Source organism: Xenopus tropicalis, chromosome 2, assembly GCF_000004195.4.
Source record: "Xenopus tropicalis strain Nigerian chromosome 2, UCB_Xtro_10.0, whole genome shotgun sequence".
Taxonomy (NCBI): Eukaryota; Metazoa; Chordata; class Amphibia; order Anura; family Pipidae; genus Xenopus; species Xenopus tropicalis.
In genome coordinates, this window is record NC_030678.2 from 80,616,363 (window position 1) to 80,639,640 (window position 23,278).

General features: G+C 39.6%; 2 protein-coding genes across 3 annotated transcripts; both read right to left on the reverse strand.

Annotated features, from left to right (window-relative positions):
- Positions 1 to 872: 872 nt before the first annotated feature.
- srsf10 (serine/arginine-rich splicing factor 10) lies at positions 873 to 12,811 on the reverse strand. 2 transcript variants are annotated; one of them, XM_031895910.1, is made up of 6 exons: positions 12,593 to 12,811; positions 7,774 to 7,878; positions 4,388 to 4,491; positions 3,811 to 3,973; positions 3,639 to 3,686; positions 873 to 2,284 (listed from the first exon to the last, which is right to left on the reverse strand). In XM_031895910.1, exons 1-6 carry the CDS (start codon positions 12,655 to 12,657, stop codon positions 1,996 to 1,998), a joined length of 774 nt encoding a protein of 257 aa, XP_031751770.1. In that variant the 5' UTR covers positions 12,658 to 12,811; the 3' UTR covers positions 873 to 1,995.
- A 7,126-nt stretch (positions 12,812 to 19,937) lies between these two features.
- On the reverse strand, positions 19,938 to 22,797 carry LOC100145027 (fatty acid-binding protein, liver). The gene is made up of 4 exons (XM_002938739.4): positions 22,676 to 22,797; positions 21,723 to 21,895; positions 20,477 to 20,566; positions 19,938 to 20,080 (listed from the first exon to the last, which is right to left on the reverse strand). The coding sequence occupies exons 1-4, from the start codon at positions 22,740 to 22,742 to the stop codon at positions 20,030 to 20,032; spliced, it is 381 nt and encodes a 126-aa protein (XP_002938785.1). The 5' UTR covers positions 22,743 to 22,797; the 3' UTR covers positions 19,938 to 20,029.
- Between the last annotated feature and the right edge of the window lie 481 nt (positions 22,798 to 23,278).

Here is a 23,278-nt window from a genome sequence, read left to right on the forward strand (position 1 = left end):
CATAATCCCTGACTTTATAAAAGAGTGTCTGTACAGCCTTGTGCATTTAATGAAACTGTTTATTGAAATACTGAACAGTTAGAGACAGAAATAATGCTTTACATTACAGGCTGGGGATATTTTTCCTAGGAATGAATGAATACCACTCATGCGGTCCAATGGTACCTGCTCTGCATTTGATTGAAGCATTAGTCAGCTATTTCCAATGCACAACAATAAAAATTGTTTATTTGCTTATAGTAGGGGAAACATGATGCACATTAATAACCCATTTATATTACAATGAAGCACTCAACCATTTAGTTTAACAGCAAGTCCTTTTTACGAGTTTCCACTATTCTGGTATCCAGAAGAACCCACCACCATCATTATATGATGCCATGTTTTCAGCTGGTTTTTAATTTTCCTTTCTCTGGATCATTTTTTTTTTTTGTTTTAAGTGGTCTATCCCTTTTCAGTCCCTTTCCACTGGTGCCGTCTTATGCCTCTCCAGAGGCAGACCGAGTTTAAAGATTTTCATTTGGACTCTGAACCCATGCTACGGTAAACATTCAAACCAATATGTATAAACTTAGAACTTTCGTGTGTAGGAAAATCTCACTGTTAACAGATGACCCTGTGCATTCAGTCCTAGGGTGTATTGTTATATTTCTAAAAACTCCTCCAATCATTTCCTCATCAGGATCATTTACTAAATGATTGATAAGTAACCTACTCCTGCCCCTCATGGCAGCAGACTGAAAATCAAAATTCTTAAGCTGCCAAATTAGTAACTGTATATTTTATGAACCTTCAAATCAGTCAAACAGCCAAGGGGGAAAAAAAAATAAGAACCAATTTTCTAATGACTATAATTCATACTGAGTTTATAATTAACTGGCAACAAAATGTTCTAAATTTTTATTACAGCTGGTTTGCCATATATACAGCAAGCAGAATAGTGGACATTTGCAGAACCTTTGATTTTTACCTTAATAGCATTGCTTAAAAAAAAAAAAAGAACATATAAAAATACTCTTTTTTTACAACCTTCTTTAAGAAAGGAAATACAAAGTTCAATTCCACAACTGCATTCTACTGCTAGTATCATATGAAATACACCTTTAATGTCTACAAAAACAAAACATGCTTATTAATGATTGCATAGCAATAGGAACGTAAGAATTCTAAAATATACAAAGGTGATTTTAATTTAACAATGCAATCTTTAAAAAAAAAAAAAAACAAACAAAAAAAACTTGATAATGCAAATTAGACAAATAACTGGGAGCTGCAAGAACATTTGCGTGTGCCACGTTCAGGTAATAAAACTGGGTGTGTGCTGAAAAACCTCACCTTTGTGCTGTACTAAATTACATAAGAGATTGAGCCTGACAATGAAGGGATAACATAGTAGTACCAAATTTCAGAAGTGACATTTAGGCAATGCTACACATGCATCCCACCTTACTTTTAAAAAGGACAAAAAGTTATGAAATAAAAGTTCTAATGTAAAAAAACAAGATTGTTTGCTCTAGTTTATGATGCATTAATATAAAATGCTGTGTGGCTAACTAAACTGCAGTATTCCTAGTCACACAACACCATACAGTATCTAGATTGCTTCTACTGCTGTGAAGGTCTAACAGTCCCCACATTTTAGATGGGAGCAACAACTTAAACTTATACCTCACAGTCAGAAAAAATATATTTCAAAACATACCTGAAAAAAAAAAAAAAATACCCAGCTCTAAATGATTACAGATTTGTGTTTAGGGCAGAATATTTACCTAAAATGCTTAACACTGCATTACATTTACCTGTAGCCATTTTGCAACTTCAGTGTCTAAGGTCAAGTGTATGCTGAGAAAGCCGAGGACCCCCCTCCCCCCTCCAAAAAAATGTTTTTTGTTCACCTGCTGCAAAGAAATACAGTAATAAAACATCTGAGCATTCCAGCTTCACTGCAATCCTGACAAGACATTCATATTATAAACAGTGTGCAAAGAAGCAGCATTAATGGCCACTTGATTTGTGGCTATTCCAAGACCGTGACCTTGATTTGGATCTTGATCGTGACACTGAGCGTGATGGTGATTTAGATTGCTCATGCTCATCTCTCCTGGACTCCCTGTTGTACCTGGAATTCTCTCTACAGCGAGACTTGGAATCTGCTTTTGAATGTCCCCTAGAATGGGATCTGGAGCCAGAACGTTGCTCTCTTACAGTTTTCTTTGGCTCAGATTTAGAACGAGACCGGGAGTTTGATCCGGATCTTGAGCGTGATCTATTATGACGATTGAATCTACAAAACAATGTTCACGTGAGTATTTTCTGCAACCATTGCAAACAGAGCTGCGTGCATAAGTAGCGCTATATTTATATAAATATTTATAAAAATATACATACAAATGTGGCTGTAAAATAACTCTGTACACAGCTAATGGAAATATTAAATTTTCTTCTGTTTTGTCATTCCTGTTAGTGTTTCATTACAACTAAATATACAATCTTAAAGGGCTGTCAAGTGATAATTAACCTACAGCCAACAGCTAAACTAACAGTAAGTTCAATGAGTAAGACTTTGTAACAATCGCCACTACCTACAGCATTCAAATTGCCATTTTCTGCTAAAAAGCTAGCACTTTTTGCCAAATCTGGAGCTTTTTCAGGCACCTGTGCAAGGCAACTCACAAAGAACCACTGATGTCGATATCCACATTAGGTAGCTCGCATTCTAATCACCAAAAAGAGTAGTAGTAGCAAATAAGTATAAAACTAAAGGTGGCAATGCACAAGCAGATTTACAGGAACAATAACAGAAAAAACTAAGTAAGCTTTATCAAAAAGGTCTATGTAAATACAGCCATAAGCTGTAAGCTGTTCTGTGTCAAAAGATTTGTTGAAATATGGGGAGACAAGGGCACTATTGAGAGAACTGAAGGTATGCCTGCAGCTTGAGATTAACTTTATCAGCCTTTCCTTCTCCTTTAAAATATAATGTAATGTTGCCCTGCACACTGTGTTTGCTTCAGGAGCACTGCTACAGTTTAGATGAACAAAGCTGCTATGAAGCCATGGGAGCAGCTATTCAAGATAGAAAAAGGATAAAAGGCACAGGTTACACAGCAAATAACATAAGACGAGTAGATTCCCATTGAATTCTACAAATCAAATCTGTTTGATGTAACCTGTGCCCTTTTTTCCTTTTAAATGGAACACAGCAGCTTTGGTTACATAAACTATAGTAGTCTTTCTGAAGTAAACTTTCCAGTGCAGGGCAATAGTACATAATATATTACTTTGCTACACTTTCATTTTTTGGTGTTACTGTCCCTTAAAGCAGCCGCTCTGGGTCCTTCAAACTGATTTAGCAGCTTAACTGCCTGTGTATGGGGCCCTCAGACAGGCCTCTCCGACAACATTGCCAATACTGGTTTGGATCCGGCATTAAAAACCTAAGCCACATTGGAGGACAGAATGAAATTGCTTTTTATTGAAAGCATTTAAAAGAAAAAACTACAGACTAGAACTGCAGCCAGGCTCTTAAACCCAGATGCATTTATCCCTCTCCAATTACACATTTGTTAGAAGTTTTTATAGCCCCCTTATAAATCATTAATTACCCCCCTCCTAAAGGAAAAATATATATATATTACCTGCCATGATCTGAACGGCTTCTGCTGCGATGTAATCTCTCTCCTCCTCTGCTAAGTAAAGGAGGGGGGGGGGGGGAAGAAAAAAAAATACAAAAAAATTACATAAGAGCTGCATAGCAAACTACCACTACTTTTGCCTTTTTGCAGTAAATTCTGTGCTAGTTAGACTTACCCCCTTGGACTGTAAGATCTGCCATAGTTCTGCTCAAAAGAACGACTCCTGGATCTCCTCCTTTCATAACTGCGGCTTCTGGACCTTCTGTTGTGTCGATCATCATCATAGCGTGAGGAGCCATAGGTGCTTCTCCCTTCTTTTGCTTTCATTTGATTTGGAGCTTCAGTTAAACAGGAAAAATAGGCTTTTATGTAAAACTTCAACATTTTGAATTAAAGGATGACTAAAGTCCCAATTAAGCATTCTTTTCTGCTTCTATACCACTTCTTACAGTCAGCAGCTCATCCCTTAAATCTGCCCACCACCAAACCTCACATTGTTGCCTAGGCAGTCAGGACATGATTTTGTGGAAATTAGAGCACCAGTAAAAGTATTACAGCCAACTCTGAAAATTTGTCTCAGTGATGGTCACTGGTTACACGTCACTTAAATGTGCATTTCATTTTTACCCTGACGACATACCTTTAAAATGATAATTTTGTGAGGACAAGAGAGAGGGAAGTGGGTGGGGACTAAGGGAGAGGTAAAAACAGGTTACAAGAAAGTTCACTTGTCCATAAGACCTTTGACTCACTTTTTCTGTCTCCTTGTGCAAACTGAATTTCGATCTGTCGGCCACATATCCATTTCTTATCCAAGTTATGTAAAGCATCCTCTGCATCACGGACATCTTCAAACGTGCCAATAAGTTAAGGTGTTTTTTTTTTTATTGTTATCTTTTCCGTTTCATTTCATTATTCAAGATGGGGAAAAAAACTGAATTACACCAGATGAGACATTAAATAGATTTTTCATGGGGTCAATCCAAAAGCCTATAAAACTAAAATGAATGTGGGGAATGGCAAAGAGTTAAGTTATCTTTATATCTTTAGGTCTATATTATGAATGACTGAACCCTTTAAATATTTTGCCATACTGAGATCATGGGCTGCTTCCTTTAGCTGTAAAAATGAAAGGTTAAAAATTAAATAAATGCAAACATACAAAATAAAATGTTATGTTAATGACTGCCCTAATTTGTTTCACCAATACTAATATATTTGTGCAGCAAAAGTGAATGTGTGTCATTCCACATTTCAAGTAGATCATGGTCCCTGAGAAATGTGGCACAGGGGCAAACATTCTACACTACTTCGAAACATAATCAGAAGGGTGGAGTTTGGGAATCATGTGGCATTGGGATGCACCTGTATGTTTGGTATGCATAGTTTTATATTTATTTGTGACTAATGTTTTGCATGTGACACCACTAATTTGCTGGGTTGTCTAAGCCTGCTTCTTTTGGACTGCACACAGTGGGCAAAATTGCTGCCACTACAAACACCCCAATAGTTATTATCGTAGCTTTCCTTCATTTAATATATTAAGGCTAATAGTACAGACACAGGGAGATTTGCCGCTGGAACAGAAATATGTGGTTAGGAAGAAACTTCTATTGTTCAATTAGTTGCCACGATAAGATTCTTAAAAATCGCAGCGACTAATCGCCCCACCTGTCTTCACCCTTAAGGTACTCCATCTTTAAAACAAAGCCTTGCTTTTTCAAAAAGTCAGTTTTTAATTAACCAAGTTAAAGGACAGAATTGGTTACAACACACTGGAAAACGTTTTCTGATGGTCCAGCTCAGGGTTTAGGTGCATACACAAGTACCCCTGGGTTTTTGCCTGGGAAAAGCAAATAGAGGATTCCAATGATGAAAACAAATAAGATGGACTTATGAAGTGAAATTATGGTAAAATATATGCATTTAATTCTACAACATAGTGGCCAATTTGATTGAAAACATCCACTACCTACAAGTTGCTTCCCACTGAGTTAAATAGGAAGAGCTTTTTAGAGGTCTTAGATTTTGACTGCCAATCACACTGCTCCTCTGCCACTGTTTTCAAAGTGACAGACATCCCATAATAGCAACGTGTCATCACTTAAAAACAGAAGTTTTGGTCTTTATTAACAAACCTAACCTGTGAATTTGAAAGATTAAACATTTAACAGGTATTTGAGTGCTTAAATGGAGTGTGCCAGGTGTTGTGATACTGAAGTAGTACTTACACAGGAAGGCAAACATCTTTGTATGTAGGATACATGAGGAATGACTTCTGTTAGCTTGGCAACAATTCATTCAACTTCATCTTGGCCTTTAATTCTAACAGCTTGTCAGAAGGACTTGTCATGAGGCGCTTGCCAATTATGAGAGATGGCTTTATCTTTAACTTTCAAAAATAAACTTTTCCCCCTTTTGTGGATAAACCGAAGCTTTGTCTCCTATTATGGCTTGTCCTTCTTCCAGCTTTTCTGTACTTTTTCCCACACCTTCCCTTTACATCTTCAAGCCTGATCATTTAGAGGTCTTTGCCTTGTCTACTTGTCTTTGAACTCTACTCTAAAATGTTCTTTCATGCTTTGTTGTTTCGTCATTACTGTACAGCTTTACAATGTCTGAGGTAATAAGAGGACAGAATTAGGGACAATTTTAAATAGTAATAAATCTCCTCAACAATATCAGTTGTTTGCATAATAAAAAGCTAACCAATTTAGAATAAAAGTAAACAAATGTGTAGACCTAAAGTTGCCATACAGGCACAGATATCATGCGAAACGATGATCGGCGCTATATTGTGAAAGACAAGGCGACAACAGCAAAAACCTTGAATAAATTATATATATATATATATATATATATAGTCAATTGGGCAGGATTCAAAATTTTGATTGGGCGCCCAAACAGCAGAAAACATTAATGCTGAACTGTCAGAATAGAATTCTTTTGTTTCTACCCAAACATCTGATGATTCAGCTCTTAGTGAAGTGGATGAATGATCTTTCCTGCGACCAATGGTGAGGGGTATGGCCACTTCTAGCAAGATCCAAAAATGTTATTAACTGTGTATGAAAGTATTATGGAAATTCAAGTAATTTAAGAGCTACCATATGGGGAAGTTATATAACCATATCAATGTAAAATGTCTAGTAAAACTCTACAATTTGTATTGGTCTAGCTTCTTTCCTGCAAAACTACAGGGCTGTGGAGTCGGTAGATAAATTCTCCGACTCCTCAGTTTCTTATACTTCCGACTCCGACTCTTCTGTTTTTAATATGCTAATGTATTTTATACATTCATACTCCACAGCCCTGCAAAACTATCCTATGATTTGGCTGGAAGGCGTTAATTACCTAGTTGAATAATTACTGTTTATTGTAGGGAGAAGCATGTCATTTGAAAGAAGTAATTTCACAGGGTTATGAGCAATGCAAGTTAATACATTGTGTGATTTAAAACAAAGTTATAAAAAACAATTTATAGCAAATAAGATTCACCTACACTTTTAAGGGCAGTGACATACAGGGAGATTAGTTGCCCCGCGACTAATCTTTGTTGCCACGTTGCTTCCTCACAGAAACTTCAGGCAACTTCCGGAAATCATAGCAACGCGTATGCTGTCCCACCGGCGATTTACATTCTTGCCAGTGGGATGGCATTGCCCGAGGCAATGAAGATTTGTTGCAGGGCGACTAATCTCCCCGTCTGACACTGCCCTACAGCTTCACAACAAATTAAGTTTAAAGAGACCCTAACAGGAACCAGAGATACAGGCTGCAAAGCCTAAGTTCTCCCCAGTTCACAATGAGTCACACCCATAATGTGACAGATGGACTCAGTGTCCAATAGTTGCTCGGAAGCAATGGTTGGTGACAAGGTCTCTTTATAGCATATATTGCTTTTTCCACAAGTGTTGGGAAGAAAAACTCAACTGTGCATTTTCTGATTGAAATCCACCCCTTTTGCAGTTATAGGTGGATTCCAGCCTTATCAAGGCTCACATATATGAGGCAGAGAGGGCTCATATTTCTCCTCCAACACAGAAAAAAAGCAATGAGTGGCTCAAGTCTAAAGTGGATAGCCAACACATTATCTAGAGTAAATCTCACCTCCCCAAAGAGACGCAAGAAAGGATATTGAACATAAGCAAAACCTCTGGGACGACGTGTGTAATAATCAAGTGGAACATAAACATCAACGATAGGACCATAACGACCAAACTCTCGACGCAGATCTTCAGATCTTAAAGATAAAAAGAAAAGGATTTGTTCTAGATAAGTAAAACACAGAAGCACTTCAAAGTTTAAAGTATCAAAACAACAAAGCAAAATCAATATAGGAAACTATGCATAACAGACAAGTCGACAGACTATAAAATGCTTCACTTTCACCTATGAAGCCTGTCAGCTTTTAAAGTACCATACCCTAACCCTTAAGTTTATGTTGGTATAGTTTTAATATTTCTCTGTATAGTATGTGATTAGCTATGCCCTCTGAACCAAGTCAGTTTCCCTGCTGGCTCCAATCATTCAGATCCCATTGACGGGACGTGGGCTGTTGGGAAGAGGAGCGAATCAATTAGCTGATAAGTACCTTGCCCTGAAACCTGCCTGATTTTTGTTCAGATCTCTGTCAGGAAGGACCTTCTAGAACAGTGCCGCATGCGGGCCGCAACCCCCCTCTGTGTGGCCCCCCACCTGTCTGGCTGCTTTGATGGCTTACCTTTGTGTAAGCTTTAAATGGTATCAGTACTGGCCCTCTGCATGGTTAACACTTAAGATTCAGGCTGTAAACCCCCTGTATTGTTTAAAAATGTAATCCCCTGTGTTGTTCACACCTTTTAATATCTGCATTATTCACCCCCTGCAGTGTTCACACCTCAGGCTCAGGCTGTAATCACCTGTTCACACATCAGACAGACTGTAGGAGCAGTAGAAACCCACAAATAAACCCTGCACACTATAATAAGAACATATACTGTGGTGGTACTGCAATTAAAGTTTTTTAATATATAGTTATTGTGCAGACTATAGGAGCAGTGCCAGCATTGTGTCACTGTAGGCTGCCTGTATGTGCCATACTCTGCCTGCCCTATGCTGCCTGTATGTGCCATACACACAGGCAGCATAGGACAGGCAGAGTATGGCACACACAGGCAGGGAAGGCAGAGTATGGCACACACAGGCAGGGTAGGGAAGGCAGAGTACGGCACACACAGGCAGGGTAGGGAAGGCAGGGTAGGGCACACACAGGCAGGGTAGGGCAGGCAGGGTAGGGCACACAGGCAGGGTAGGGCACACACAGGTAGAGTATGGCACACACAGGAAGGGTAGGGCAGGCAGAGTATGGCACACTCAGGCAGGGTAGGCAGAGTATGGCACACACAGGCAGGGTAGGGAAGGCAGAGTATGGCACACACAGGCAGGGTAGGGCAGGCAGAGCATGGCAGGTTTTTGCTGTACTACCACCATTAATATGGGTATGGTCATGCGATAACAAGGGTGTGATTTTAAAAAGGGGAGTGGTCAAAACTAGCTTCCATTATCGGCCCTCCACCACGGAGGCTGGAAAAAATCCAGCCCTCGGTACCACAGCACTGATCTAGAAGACACATATGGGCTGATAAGCTTCTGATTTACTGTTGGCAGCTTTCTATTGGCCATGTACCTTAACACATCAGCGGGCTTTTATTGTGGTAAAGGAGATTTTGCTCAGGTAAGCTTGAAGAGCAGTAGTGTAGGCAAGACTATGGCACAAGCCAAATACATTTATATAGAACATTTTCATTAGCAAAATACAAAGGGGAGTGGGATGGGGAAAGATGGTATAATGGCCTGAGTTTGTGCATTCACGCTTAAAGGAGAAGGCTAATAAAAAGTTAATCCCAAGCTGCAGGCATACCTTCAGTTGTCTTAATAGTGCCCTTAAGTCTCCCCATATTTCACCTGTTAAGAAGATCTGAAGCCAAACTGGAAGAAAAAACGCTGAGCTGGGTAAAGACGATTCCCATAATGCATCGCTCCTGCACTGACTACGGGACCGGGACACTGTAGGCGGCGCATGCGCATTGCTCATTTACAGAGACAGAAGCAGGCGCGCGCGCCCCTCCCCTGGCCCGTGACACAGAGGAAGCACAAGCAGAAGATCAACAGGCAAGCGAGCGCTGCGGGTAGCGGGGGGGGTGCCTCATCCGGGTCATTGACGAGAGGGCAGGCGGTGCCTCATCTGGGTCATTGACACACTGGCTCTGTGACAAGGAAGCAGAAGAACAACAGGCGACAGATTGTGTGTTTGGAGTTTTTTTTGGGGGGGGGGGTGCGAGCGGGGGGGGGGGGGGCTTTTTGGTTCGAGCGTCTGTTTGTGGTGGCGGGGGGTGCAAGTGGGGGAAATCCAAGATGGTGGCCATGACAGACTGCAAATACTGTACAGTTAAAAGCCAATTTTTGGGAGAAGTTAGCATTATTTTAAAAAATAAAGTTGGCGATTTGTTACAGGCAAGGGGGCTCTACAATATATTAGGGGCTATAGTAGAAGCCTTTCCTTGCTCTTTAAAGGGGGAAGTATACCGCTTTTGTTAAAGAAACTGAAGTTATTTCACGTTTAGTCCATTTGCGGTAGAAGATTAGATTACCAGTATGGAATACTGCCCCTTCACCCTTTCTTGTGTTCAGGGCTATAAGCCCCCACATTCAGTGGTGGGAATAATTTCTTGTATGCCCTCTTCCATGATTTCCCAGGACTGTTTTGCATGTATCATAGCAAATCTAACTATTATGGGCATGCAAACCTTGAAAATACTCAGATCTATAAACACACGTAGATAGATGAAAAGTATTCCTTTATTGCAAAAACATAAGCCACACAGCATTCAATCACAAGCTACTGATTAAGTGCATCAGCGCACAAAACCAAAAGGCTGTACACCTTGATTTTGCAATAAAGTTTACCCTTTTATTTATGCACATGCTTGTTCGTAGATCCGAGCGTGCCTGTTGCAGTCTGCTGGTATGGTGACCTCCTCAAGCTGTAGGTCTAGAGCATGTGCACCTGGACCCCACTTATCTATTGATGAGATTTACTTGTTTGTTATTAAGTTAGGTATACATTATTTGCATATTTTTTTTCAATCCAATTCTTTAAAGGTGGCCACACACGTGGCGATTTGCAATCTTTTATGTGACCATCGGTCGCACGAAAGATCGTTAAATCCGCCACTAACCTTCAGGGCTGAAACGGCAGATAAGGAGACAGAAACAATAGGATTTCTACCTCCTTCTGCCGATTCAGCCCTGACGGCAGATTTCGCTCAGGCGCCTTCTATGGCGCCCAATCAAAATCTTTTAACCTGGCCAATCGGCGAGTCGACCGATATCAGCAGCGATATCGGTCAACTCGCCGACTTGCCATACACGTACCGAATATCGTACAGAGTAACAAGGTTTCGTATGATATTATCGGTGCGTGTATGGCCAGCTTAAGATGTCACCGTAAGGCCTGGGACTCAAGGTTAGCAAATATATATTCACTGGGATGCCTCACAAACTGGCACCCTCCAGTAAACAAGGCTTTTCTTGACCTTTAGTTTCCATTGCAACAACGAGACACTAGTAAAAGAAAAAATCCATAACCTCTTATTTTAAATGCTTGGGACCTAGGAGTATTTCTGCAATCTGCAGCAACATGCCATAACGGTACTAAGTATAAATATTACAAATAGGATTGTTGCAGCTTAATATCATTAAGAACAGCCAGCACTGAAAAGTTAAAATACATGTTTATAGCGAATCCTATGGAAAACAGAATTGTGTACTTGAAAGCCTTCTGACTACAGGTTTACAAAAATCAAACTGCATTATACTAGTTAAAGGAATACTCTTTTTCAAAATGCATTAGCTAGTAGAGCTTCTCCAGCAGAATCCTGCATTGAAATCCACTTTTTGAAAACACTGAAATTTCAAAATATAAAAAAAGGGCTAGCCATATTTTTAATTCCTCAGGGTGCCACAGCCATGTGACCAGTAAACTTCAGTCACACTTTACTGCTGAGCTGCAAGTTGGAGTGATATCACCCTCTCAGAATAGGAAAGTAGCAAAACAGCAGCTCCCAGTAGAAATTAGAATAGCACTCAATAGTAAGAAATGCAAGTCTGGCTTGGGACTCCTCCAGTTACATGGCAGTAAGAGAAACAATAGGTAACCTGAAAACAGTTCTAATGTGAAGCACTGGCTCTTTCAAAAAGCTCAGACTCAATGCACTGAGATGGCTGCCTACACCAATATTACTGCTAAAAGGAAAAAAAACACATTTGTTGGTTCAAGAATAAAATGTTAAATGGTAGAGTGAATTATTTGCTATTTTAACAGTGAAATTTAAAAATAAGAAGTACACCATAAAATAACAGTATCCCTTTAAATTCTGCTAAAGTCTAGTCACCTACAACATCCAATCAGTATCTAGTCTGGTTAGAAGCAGGAGTTTTATTAGTTACTATGGGTTACCACATAGGGCAAACAAAGTCTTCTATTACATGTTAGGTTGCGAGTAGTATTACTCGAAAATACAGAAAAGTTGATGAGTGTAATTATATACCCTATCGAGAACATAACTTATTTCTAAATCTCTGTCCAGATAGGCTCACTTTTAGAAATGGCGCACTGATTTTCACACACAAATAAACAGCCAGCTCACATTACCACGGTCCGCAAAAGCCTCGGCCAGGCGGCCATGTTTCCTTTACATAAGCCCACTCGCACCCCATGCCTTGTTCTCTCAGTTGCACAGACCGAAAGACACCTAAGCGTTTTCAACGCGGCACATTTCACTGTTCACACCCCACCATTAAACACATAGCATGGTGCGATCGCTCCCACCGCCATTTTGCTGAACCTTACTTGCCCCAACACAGTGGAATCCAGGCGCCATGCACAGCGCGGCCTTCCCTAAGGCCATACTTACCTAATATCATCCGCTATGTTTCTGACGAACAGCGAGGTGTTTGGAGGACGTAAGTAGCGAGACATCGCAAAAATAATCAGCACCGAAAGGCTAAAGAAAAAGCCAAACCGGAAAGCGACAGACAAGAGGAATAAAAGAACACGTTAGCGAGGCATGAACGGAGCTCCCAGTCCTAATGCTAAGTCTCGCGAGATTGCATCAACATACCGGCTTTCCCGCGCCACAGAGCGGGGAGAGGAGGGGCTGATGCCGGAAGAACGGTTGAGAGGGGGGAGGGAGGGCCTAGTTGGCGGGAAAATCTAGCTGTGTATATGTGTTTAACTCAAATATTTTCTGCGTTCGTTTAAGTAGAAAAAAGGAGCCTTGAACACAATGGGGCTGATTTACTAAGACACGATTTCGAATCCGAATTGGAAAAATTCCGATTGGAAACGAACATTTTGCGACTTTTTCGGTAATTTTGCGATTTTTTCGTATTTTTTGCGATTTTTTCAGCGTAAAAACGCGAGTTTTTCGTAGCCATTACGAAAGTTGCGCAACGTCGCGATTTTTTCGTAGCGTCAACACTTGCGCACAAAGTCGCGCCTTTTTCGTAGCGTTAAAACTTAAAAGGTGCGACGTTTCGCGCAAGTGTTAACGCTACGAAAAAATCGCGACGTTGGGCAACTTTCGTAATGGCTACGAAAAACTCGCGTTTTTACGCAAAAATCGTAAAGACACCGAAAAAATCGCAAAAAATACGAAAAAAAACGCAAAATTACCGATCATTACGAAAAAAACGCAATCGGACGCATTCGGCCCGTTCATGGGTTAGTAAATGTGCCCCCATGATTTTATCCCCGTTATGTTTAAGAGGAAGAGTAACTGATTTATGTGCACGCATGCTTAGACATTTTTGCAATGCAAAGGGGCACATTTACTAACCCACGAATCCGAATTGGAAAAATTCCGATTGGAAAACGAACATTTTGCGACTTTTTCGTATTTTTTGCGATTTTTTCGGCGCCTTTACGACTTTTACGATTTGCGCAAAAAAACGCGAGTTTTTCATAGCCATTCCGAAAGTTGCGCAAAATCTGGCCATTTTTTTCGTAGCGTTAAAACTTAAAAGGCGCGACTTTTCGCGCAAGTTTTAACGCTACGAAAAAATCGCAACATTTTGCGCAACTTTCGGAATGGCTACGAAAAAGGCGCGACTTTTCGCGCAAGTTTTAACGAAAAAATCGCCAGATTTTGCGCAACTTTCGGAATGGCTACGAAAAAGTCGCGACAATTTTCCGAAAAATCGCAAAATACCGATCATTACGAAAAAAACGCAATCGGACGCATTCGGCCCGTTCGTGGGTTAGTAAATGTGCCCCAAAGCCAGGTATTTGCAGGGTTGTCGCTTGGATGGTGTTTTACCTGCCTGGTTGCTAAAAATCCTGCTTGATGCCAACGTTATTAATATGGAAGATTGATAGGAATATGGAACCCAAGTATTTTTTCCAGGAAAGGGGCAACATTGTCTGCTGGTAGCCATGGGGGTGCGAAAGGCACTTCTGGTAACTTTTTAAGAGTAGATTTTATGTAAGAAATCAGCTCTTGTAGGGAAGAGAACACAATGGGGCCCATTTACTTAACTCCGATTAAACATTTATGAGATAAATTCATATTTTTTTCAACTTACAGAACATTTCGGAATATATGCGAAAAGTTTGTTAAAATTCCAGAACTTTTTTGTTCCACGAAAAAATCGTACTTTGCACAAAAACTCCAAACATTTTGTAATTCATAAAAGCTTCGGTTAAACTTTCATCAGGACTATCTTCACCAGGTTGAATACGTCGAGTGCCATTGAGCCCTATGGAAGGCTTCAAACCAGAAAGGTTTTTGTGGTTTAACAAACTTTTCAGTACGAAAATATAGTGACTTTCGGAACGCAATTACGATTTTTTCGTACGACCAATAAAAGCACTTTCGTGACATTTTGGAACATCAGAATTTATCGTGGTTACTCTGAATTTTTACAATCTTGTGTTTTAAGCCCCCCAAAATTTGGATTTTTGTAAATGGGCCCCAATATATCTAAATATAGATTGGCAGGAAGGTTATTGAACAGAATACTGATCAAGAGGCGGGTTGAATGCCCCAGATGCCAGCCTCACTTTCTACGTGTATAATATTTAAGCAAAAATAATGAAGCACTTGTGGGACGTTATAAATAAAGACAATATCAAGAAAGGTGGTTGGATGGGTTAATCACAGCTCTGGACCCCTAATGTCCGATCATTAGCTTTAGATATCGAACCTGGTGCAATTGCCAACACATATGACTTTTCTAGTGTATTTGTGAATCTCACAACTGTATACCAATGTAATGTGTGAGTATATTCATCTTCTTAGGGCTATTCAAGAGAAAATGTATACAGGCCCCTGCTGCAATCGCATACTTGGACCACAATCAGTGGGGGAGCTTAAAGCATACAGGGGATCATCCAGGCCCCCCTGTGGTCTCAGGGTCACTTAGTTGTTGATCCACAATGGGATGTTCTGGACCACAATCATTCAGGCCCTATATAAAGAATTTAATGTTATTTTTTTTAGGGTAAAATTGTGGAAACTACAAATTTTGACTCTAAAAGCCTCTTCTTGATTTAAGGCAAAGGATTAGTACAGTGGAAGTAATTCATATTGTCAATGGTACACATAATGAAGGTCATGGACCAACCTTACACTACCATAACAGCTGTATGGCTATAAAAGCCTCTTCTTGATTAAAGGCAAAGGAATAGTGATGTGGAAGTCATTCATATTGTCAATGGTACACATAATGAAGGTCATGGATTAACCTTTCACTACCATAACAGCTGTATTAATAGACTGACTGGTGCCAATATTACAGTAAATAACTAAACAATATATATATATATATATATATATAACAATGAAAAGCAGGCACTCACGTGATGTTGTGACGAAGGATGCCTGGGTGCTGTATGAAAATCAGTACGGTACAAAATAGAACAGATGCCGCACTCACAGGTCTTAGTGAAAAAATAAAGAAACATTTATTGTGTCAGACTAACGTTTCGGCCGTCTCCACAGCCTTTCTCAAAGTGAACAAACATAGCAAGAAACCCACACTTAAACCCAAATTGGCGCCAAAGTGCAGCTGATGACATCACACAATGTAATGGCCAGTCATCACCCACCAACCGTGCAAAAATAAACAGAAAAACATTAAATACAGTCAAAAAAATATAATCAAAAAAGTTGTATGCAAAATCTAGAAGAAGTAAAGTAAATATAGACAGAAAAGAAATATACATAAAAGAAAGAAGAAGACAACCTGTATGGCTGAACTGCAACCCTCACACTCAGTCGAGTATACCACTTGAAGAAATAGGGAATCCCGTATAGGAAAGCAGGGGTGTATGATCAGAGCATATTTATTAAATTAAATAGTATGATCAGAGCATAATTAAATTAATATGCTCTGATCATACTATAGGTGTGCAATGGCCGCCTTCTGTTGCAAAATATCAGTACCACTGCTTTACTAGAATTAGAGGAATGACCCTCTATGCAACAAAAGCCATAAGCTTTGGCCTAATGTAAAACCAATTGAAATTCTATGTAAATAATTAAAAATAAAATAATAAAAAAAAAACACCTTGTTTCTTATCAATTCTGTTCTTTTAGTGAGAAATTAGATAACTAATGTGCAAGAAATGGATAACTGCACCTAATTTTAGTGTTAAACTAAACTATAATTTTTAATTTAACCAGCAAGTGGCAGCATTGTAAAGAAAGCCAAGTGCCAAAAAATGTTTTTTAACCAGCAATACACACTAGAATATTATGTAAAAAAGGCCCCTACAAAAAGCTACCGAAGCTATATTACTTATTAATAAGCATTATGTCAGGTATTTAAAAGAAATCAATCTAGTTTTATAGCCCGAATAAAGCATTATACTTCCATCTCTAAAATTAAATGAAATATTAAAATGAAATAACATGGAAATATGTCAGTTTCAAAAGCAGAATTATGCTTCCTATTTTCCCAAATATACTTAAATAATGCACAACAGCTATGAATATCCTGTAAGGCAGTGCTGTCCAACTGGCGGCCCGCGACCCCCCTCTGTGTGGCCCCCCACCTGTCTGGCTGCTTTGATGGCTTACTCTTGTGTAAGCTTTAAATGGTATCAGTACTGTGATTAACTGCCCCCCCTGCATGGTTCTCACCTCACATTCAGGCTGTAATCAGGCTGTATTGTTTAAATATGTAATCCCCTGTGTTGTTCACACCTTTTAATCTCTGCATTGTTCACCCCCTGCTGTGTTCACACCTCAGGCTCAGACTGTAATCACCCCCATTGTTCCCCTGTTCACACCTCAGAACAGTTTTTTAAAATATAGTTATTGTGCAGACTGTAGGAGCAGTGCCAGCATTGTGTCACTGTATGCTGCCTGTGTATGGCACACACAGGCAGGGTAGGGCAGGTAGAGTATGGCACACACAGACAGCATAGGGCAAGCAGAGTATGGCACACACAGGCAGGGTAGGGCAGGCAGAGTATGGCACACACAGGCAGGGTAGGGCAGGCAGAGTATGGCACACACAGGCAGCATAGGGCAAGCAGAGTATGGCACACACAGGTAGCATAGGGCAGGCAGAGTATGGCACACACAGGCAGGGTAGGGCAGGCAGAGTATGGCACACACAGGCAGGGTAGGGCAGGTAGTGTATGGCACACACAGGCAGCATAGGGCAGGCAGAGTATGGCACACACAGGCAGGGTAGGACAGGCAGTGTATGGCACACACAGGCAGGGTAGGGCAGGCAGAGTATGGCACACACAGGCAGGGTAGGACAGGCAGTGTATGGCACACACAGGCAGGGTAGGGCAGGCAGAGTATGGCACACACAGGCAGGGTAGGGCAGGCAGTGTATGGCAGGTTTTTTGCTGTACTACAACCATTAATATGGGTATGGTCATGTGATAACATTGGTGTGGTTTCAAGTGGGTGCGGTTTCAAAAAAGGGAGTGGTCAAAACTGGCTTCCATTATCGGCCCTCCACAGAAGTTGGACAGCACTGCTGTAAGGTATAACATTATATTGTGAATTGTTGATTATTGTAGAGACTTTCACCCAAAGACAGACCTGTCTGTGGAAGGGCAACTGTAGACACTTCGGGTCTCTCCGCCGATACGAACTTGCTTGTGCATGCGCAGTTGGAGGTAGCAGGAAATCAGCTTCAACTGTGCATGCGCAAGCAGGGTCCCTGTCGGTGGTGAGATCCGAAGAGTCTTCAGTTGGTAAGAAGATGTTGGTCAGGTACGCTGCTGTGCTACTCTGCATTTTTAGCTAGGGGTTAGCAATAGGAACAGCATTTAAACTTAGGAACTTAGCGCCCAGAGATATAGTTCTCCTTAAAGCAAAACAGGGATTGTTTGCCCATATATTGCATATACTTCAAGCTGGCCAACTGGACCCACTGGTCCTAGGACTGGCTTAAAGTATATTGCAATATACAGATAAGAATATCTATGTACATTGGTTTGCAGGCATACTGGTGTTATTGATATGCCACAATATGAATGAGCTTTCAGAACAGCTCTGACAGTCTGTGCTGCTGCATATCAACATAGTTATTAGCAGTAACATGGGCAAGCTGTCAGACCACAGTAATGCTAAAGTAAAATCAATTGTAAGGGCTATTAGAAGTCACCTTGGACTGTATATATTAATATTCAAAGAATATCGTGTATATTTTAACAGAGTAGAAGACCTTATATAGTTCCAACCATGAGTCTATATTTTAAAGCTGCTTTGTAGGTATAACATATATTATCTGGAATGCTTGGGATCTGGGGATTTCTGGATAAGGGATCTTTAAAATCTGCTAAAAAAATAATTAATGCCACCAATATGGGTACATGTGGCTTAGTTACCATCAAATACAAACTTCCATTTTATTATTACAGAGGAAAAGGAAATTATTTTTAAAAATCAGAATCATTTTTTTTAAATGGAATCTATGGGAGATGGCCTTCCCATAATTCTGAACTTTGTGGATAGTAGGTTTCTGGATAAGGGATGCCTTACCTGTACAACAGGTATCACCTGGTATCCAAGATGCTCTGGACCTGGGGTTTTCTGGATAAGGGGTCTTTAGACATGTAAAGCCTACATTTGCCTACAATATAAATCAGTTGGGCACGTTTCCCCCACCCAAATGGCATTATTTGTACTGCATGTATCCCCTCCTCTTGCCAGCACCATCACATTTTTCTAAAGTAAATAGCAGCTTTCACCCGGTGGCCATTTTTCCTCTGATACATAATCAGTTATATTTAAATCTGCAAACAGCATACACACACAGACCCTTATTCAGCATACATTTCATCAAGAATACAGGCTCACACAGGCACAACTGTCTCTGATAAAAGTTCTGCTTTGTTTGAGCACTGTAAGTGATTAAGGAGATGTTGCAGCCTTACTATTTACCTCTGGACAACCAGAGTGGCAGGTATTGAAAGATTTCAAAGAGGCTGTTCACTGATTACATTTTTGTGTGCGGGGTTTACATGTCTTTTAAGACTATCAAAAGATTATTAAAATGCTAATTAAACCAATGGGATTGTTTTACCTCCAATAAGGATTAATTATGTCTTAGTTTAGATCAAGTACAAGGTACTGCTTTAGATTTACAGAGAAAAATAATTATGTAAATGTGAATTATTTGATTAAAATTAAAGGAGAAGGAAAGGCAAAATGTTAGGCACCCCCAAGTGACTTTAATCGCTTACCTTGTACCCCGGGCTGGTGCCCCTGTACGGAGAAAACAGCACCAGCCCGGGGTACCTGCAGCGCTTCCTACTTCCGGGTTTGCTCACGCGCGCATGCGCAGTAGAGTGAGGAGCAGAACTTTAACAGAGAAGTCGGCTTTTCACTATACTGCGCATGCGCCTGTCCTTAGTCGTTCCAAGAACGAAGCAGGAAGGAGGAAGCGCTGCGCTCCAGGTACCCCAGGCTGGTGCTGTTTTCTCCTAACAGGGGCACCAGCCCGGGGTACAAGGTAAGCGATTAAAGTCACTTGGGGGTGCCTAACATTTTAGCACCCCCAAGTGACCTTGCCTTTCTTTGCCCTTTAAGGCTATGGGAGATGGCCTTCCCATAACTTGTAACTTTTTGGGTAATGGGTAGATCCTATACCTGTACCAAGTTATTTCTTTATGATTTTGCTCTGACATATAACTTTCATAGAATCTTTCATCAATCTTTAAAAAATAACAAAAACAAATCTGTTCTTTTCATGAATGTACTATAAAATGAAACACTTTCCAACAGCACATATAGACAGCTTATCAAATCTTTATTGGAGTAATAGCCATGTCAGGTTTTTAAAGGTTACAAAATATAAGATAAAACTTTTTAGTCTTCAGTTTAAACCCTCTTGCTTTTTCTTTTTAGGGTTGTTGGTCCAATTGTGATTGTCTGCAAGAAGAACAAAAATAATAAGTATTGTCTGAAAGGCTTCACCTTAAATTAATATGCACTGTTCTAAAATCAAGCGGTGTATTTTCTGGAAGATTTGGACTATTTCAAATAATTAGAAGAAACATAATTTCCAACCTCTAAATACTCTTGTAATGCCTTGCACTTTTTCTAATTGCCAAAAAAGATCCACTTTACTAAGTTAAAGAATTAAAGCATATCATGGGTATTACTGGGCAGATTGACACATGATTTGTGTGGATTGGAACAGCCTGAGAAAATGGCAAATAACTGCTAAATATCAAATTTTGAATACCTACATTATTCCTTACCAAATCTCTGTTTGTCTTTAATTATATGTTCCCCTAATACTTGATAATTAAAGTTCCTGCTTACCTCAACCATTTCATCGCCTTGAATTTCTTGAATGTGGGAAAATGTGTCACTCTTGCAGATGAGTTTTCCGCCCTCCAAATTTACAATAACCTAAAATAAAATTACAGATATGGATATGGCAAATGTGTATACAAATGATTAGAGGTTAGTTGCTGATGTTATTGTAATTTATAGAACCATAGCAGCTGGTATCAGCTGGTAAAGCAAACATTGGATTGGTTGCATGGGTTACAAAACCTGGTTATTACGAAAACCCCATTGTAATTTGTACTCTTGTTCCTGAAATATCTAGAACAGGAAATAAATGTTCTTCTCAAATGTCATATGTCCAAAATGTCCATGTCCATAATACCCACATACACACCCCCTATCACCCACTTTATGCCCTTCTTAGAGCGAAGACTGGGCGATTTAGCTGCCATAGGTTAATATACAAGTCGCCACAATCAATTGCACACCATTCTACGGCTTGCTGATTAGTTGCCGTGACTTTTTAAAAAAGTTGTGGTGTCTAATCACCCCACATGTCTTTGCCATTACGAAGGACAGCAAATAATTTGGAAACTTTTGATATTATTGTGAAAGTGTGACTGAAACCTCCATGGGCCCAGGTTCAGACTTTGAGACAAAAAAAAAAACAGATATTGTTGCCTTACTGGCAGTTTCACTGGAACATGTAGGGGTTCAGTGGCCTATCTGTAATGGCATTGGGGCTTTTAGTACAATGTATCAATTACTTCAGAGCTTCAGAACTTCTGAGTTGTAGACCAGGGATCCCCAACCTTCCTTACTTGTGAGCCACAGTCAAATGTAAAAAGACTTGGAGAGCAACACAAGCATCATAAAAGTTAATGGAGGTGCCAAGTAATGGCTAAGATTGGCTATTAGGTAGCCTCTATCTATCAGTTTATTTGGTAGTAAATCTTGTTTTTATTCAACCAAAACTTGGCTGGCACCAAGTCAGGAATTCAAAAATAACTAACTGGTTTAAGGGCACTGAGAGCAACATCCAAAGGGGTTGGGGAGCAACATGTTGCTCACGAGCCACTGGTTGGGGATCACTGTTGTAGACTAATCATATCTTTGAAAAAAGGCATTTTATTTTGAGTGTCATTCCACTAAATTGTACAAATTTGCTTGAAAACAAAAGGCACATAGTATTTTTGGCATATTTATATAAAAAGTCATAACAAAGACTGCAATCATTGTGTGTAAATTAAGGCACTATTCCAGTTTGAAACGTTACCTTTGCCTTCTTTCCACCCACTGTGGTGATTTCCGACTCCTTTCCGATAGTAAAAGAATTGCTTTGAGACTGTTTTGGTGTCTTTGATGTAACAACGAAATTGTCCCCATTTTGCTGAATTTCAATAATTGGGTTGATGTCTTTGGCAACTTTAATGATCTCATCTGGTAAACCTACAGTAAGATGTATGATATTAGATATGTGTCAAACACAGTGTGCAATGATGGAAAACTACAAAAAGGTGCACATGGCTACTATGTATATTTAGTAATCAGACAGTTTTTGCTTTTTAACCCTTTCAGTGCCCGCTACACAGGAAAAATCACTGTGCGGCTCTGCACTCCTTTCATTGCCTGCAATGAAATGAGCCATTCAATGGTGTCCTATGCTGACATCCTCTATTTCCTTTATTTTGGTTAACCCACTGGCCACGGTCTACTGCATACTAACCTCATGCTAATCCAACTAAGAAATTCCCTGTCTTATTTTTTGGGGGGTGGGCAATGATCTAATGAAGCACTAGTCTTTCTAGCATATCTTTCTTGCCATAACATCCTTCCATTTGCATTAAAAATTGCATGTTACTGTGGCAAAAATCACTAAAGCATTCATTGCAAGGTAACAAAGGTAACCCCTTTTGTAGCTTTATGCTTCTCCCTGTGTATCCACAAATGCACTTAATCTATCATATGCTGATTATGTGCAAATATTTATATATTAATTATTGCATCAAATATAATAATCAATTTGCCATTTGTGTGAATTTCTTTTGAACATATTTATTAGATGTAGATTGTACAGTATTTGCACACAGGCAACATGATAGATCCACTTTAATATCGTAATATAATTGTGTTTGTTAGCATGCTTTATAATATACTTATAATCTATAAAGTTCTATGCATACTTATGGCACTATTTAAATAAAAACATATACATTTGAGCATACTTACCCACTTGTTTTAAGAAGTTTTCATAGTTCTCTTGTGAATATACCTGCCAGGTTCCAGCAAAAGACATGATGAATCCTGATGGTGTTTAGAATGCAGAGATCAAGAGAGAGGAGTGATGTGATCTTCTCACAAAAATCCAGTTTATATTTGCCTGGCTATACTGACGTGTGTGGTGTATGTCATAATTATTACCAACCAAGCTAGTAATTATTAATAGTGGTTTGATGGTCATGGGAATGACCTACAGTTCAGTGTCTGGCAGCTTCAGTTCTGATCAATAAATATGTCCGCTTTAAGATTTTCTTATCTACTGTACATCTTTTAAAAGTTTTTGTAGGGTTGTAATTTGGATCAAACATTGACAAGTTGAAAAGTCACACGCAACACATTCAGCAGCAATACCAGCAATGAACTTATATAAAAACTCATATTAGCTTGTTAAGCATTCTTTTTGCTTTAAAACAAGTTCATTTTTTTTGCAGTAATGTGGTTTCTAAGGGGTCTTTTGAGGTAAATTGTTATAGAGGGATTCTGTTATACAGTGTCCTATTAAAACAACATAGTTACATAGGGTTGAAAAAAGACCAGAGTCCACGAAGTTCA

Coding starts and splice junctions, on each gene's coding strand:
- LOC100145027 (XM_002938739.4), bottom strand. CDS start 22,742: ATGTCTTTTGCTGGAACCTGGCAGGTATATTCACAAGAGAACTATGAA. Junction 20,567..21,722: donor TGGGTGGAAAGAAGGCAAAG/GTAACGTTTCAA, acceptor ATTTTATTTTAG/GTTATTGTAAATTTGGAGGG. Junction 20,081..20,476: donor AAGGCGATGAAATGGTTGAG/GTAAGCAGGAAC, acceptor TTCTTCTTGCAG/ACAATCACAATTGGACCAAC.
- srsf10 (XM_031895910.1), bottom strand. CDS start 12,657: ATGTCTCGCTACTTACGTCCTCCAAACACCTCGCTGTTCGTCAGAAAC. Junction 3,687..3,810: donor AGATCTTACAGTCCAAGGGG/GTAAGTCTAACT, acceptor TTTACTTAGCAG/AGGAGGAGAGAGATTACATC. Junction 2,285..3,638: donor AGCCGTTCAGATCATGGCAG/GTAATATATATA, acceptor ATTGTTTTGTAG/ATTCAATCGTCATAATAGAT.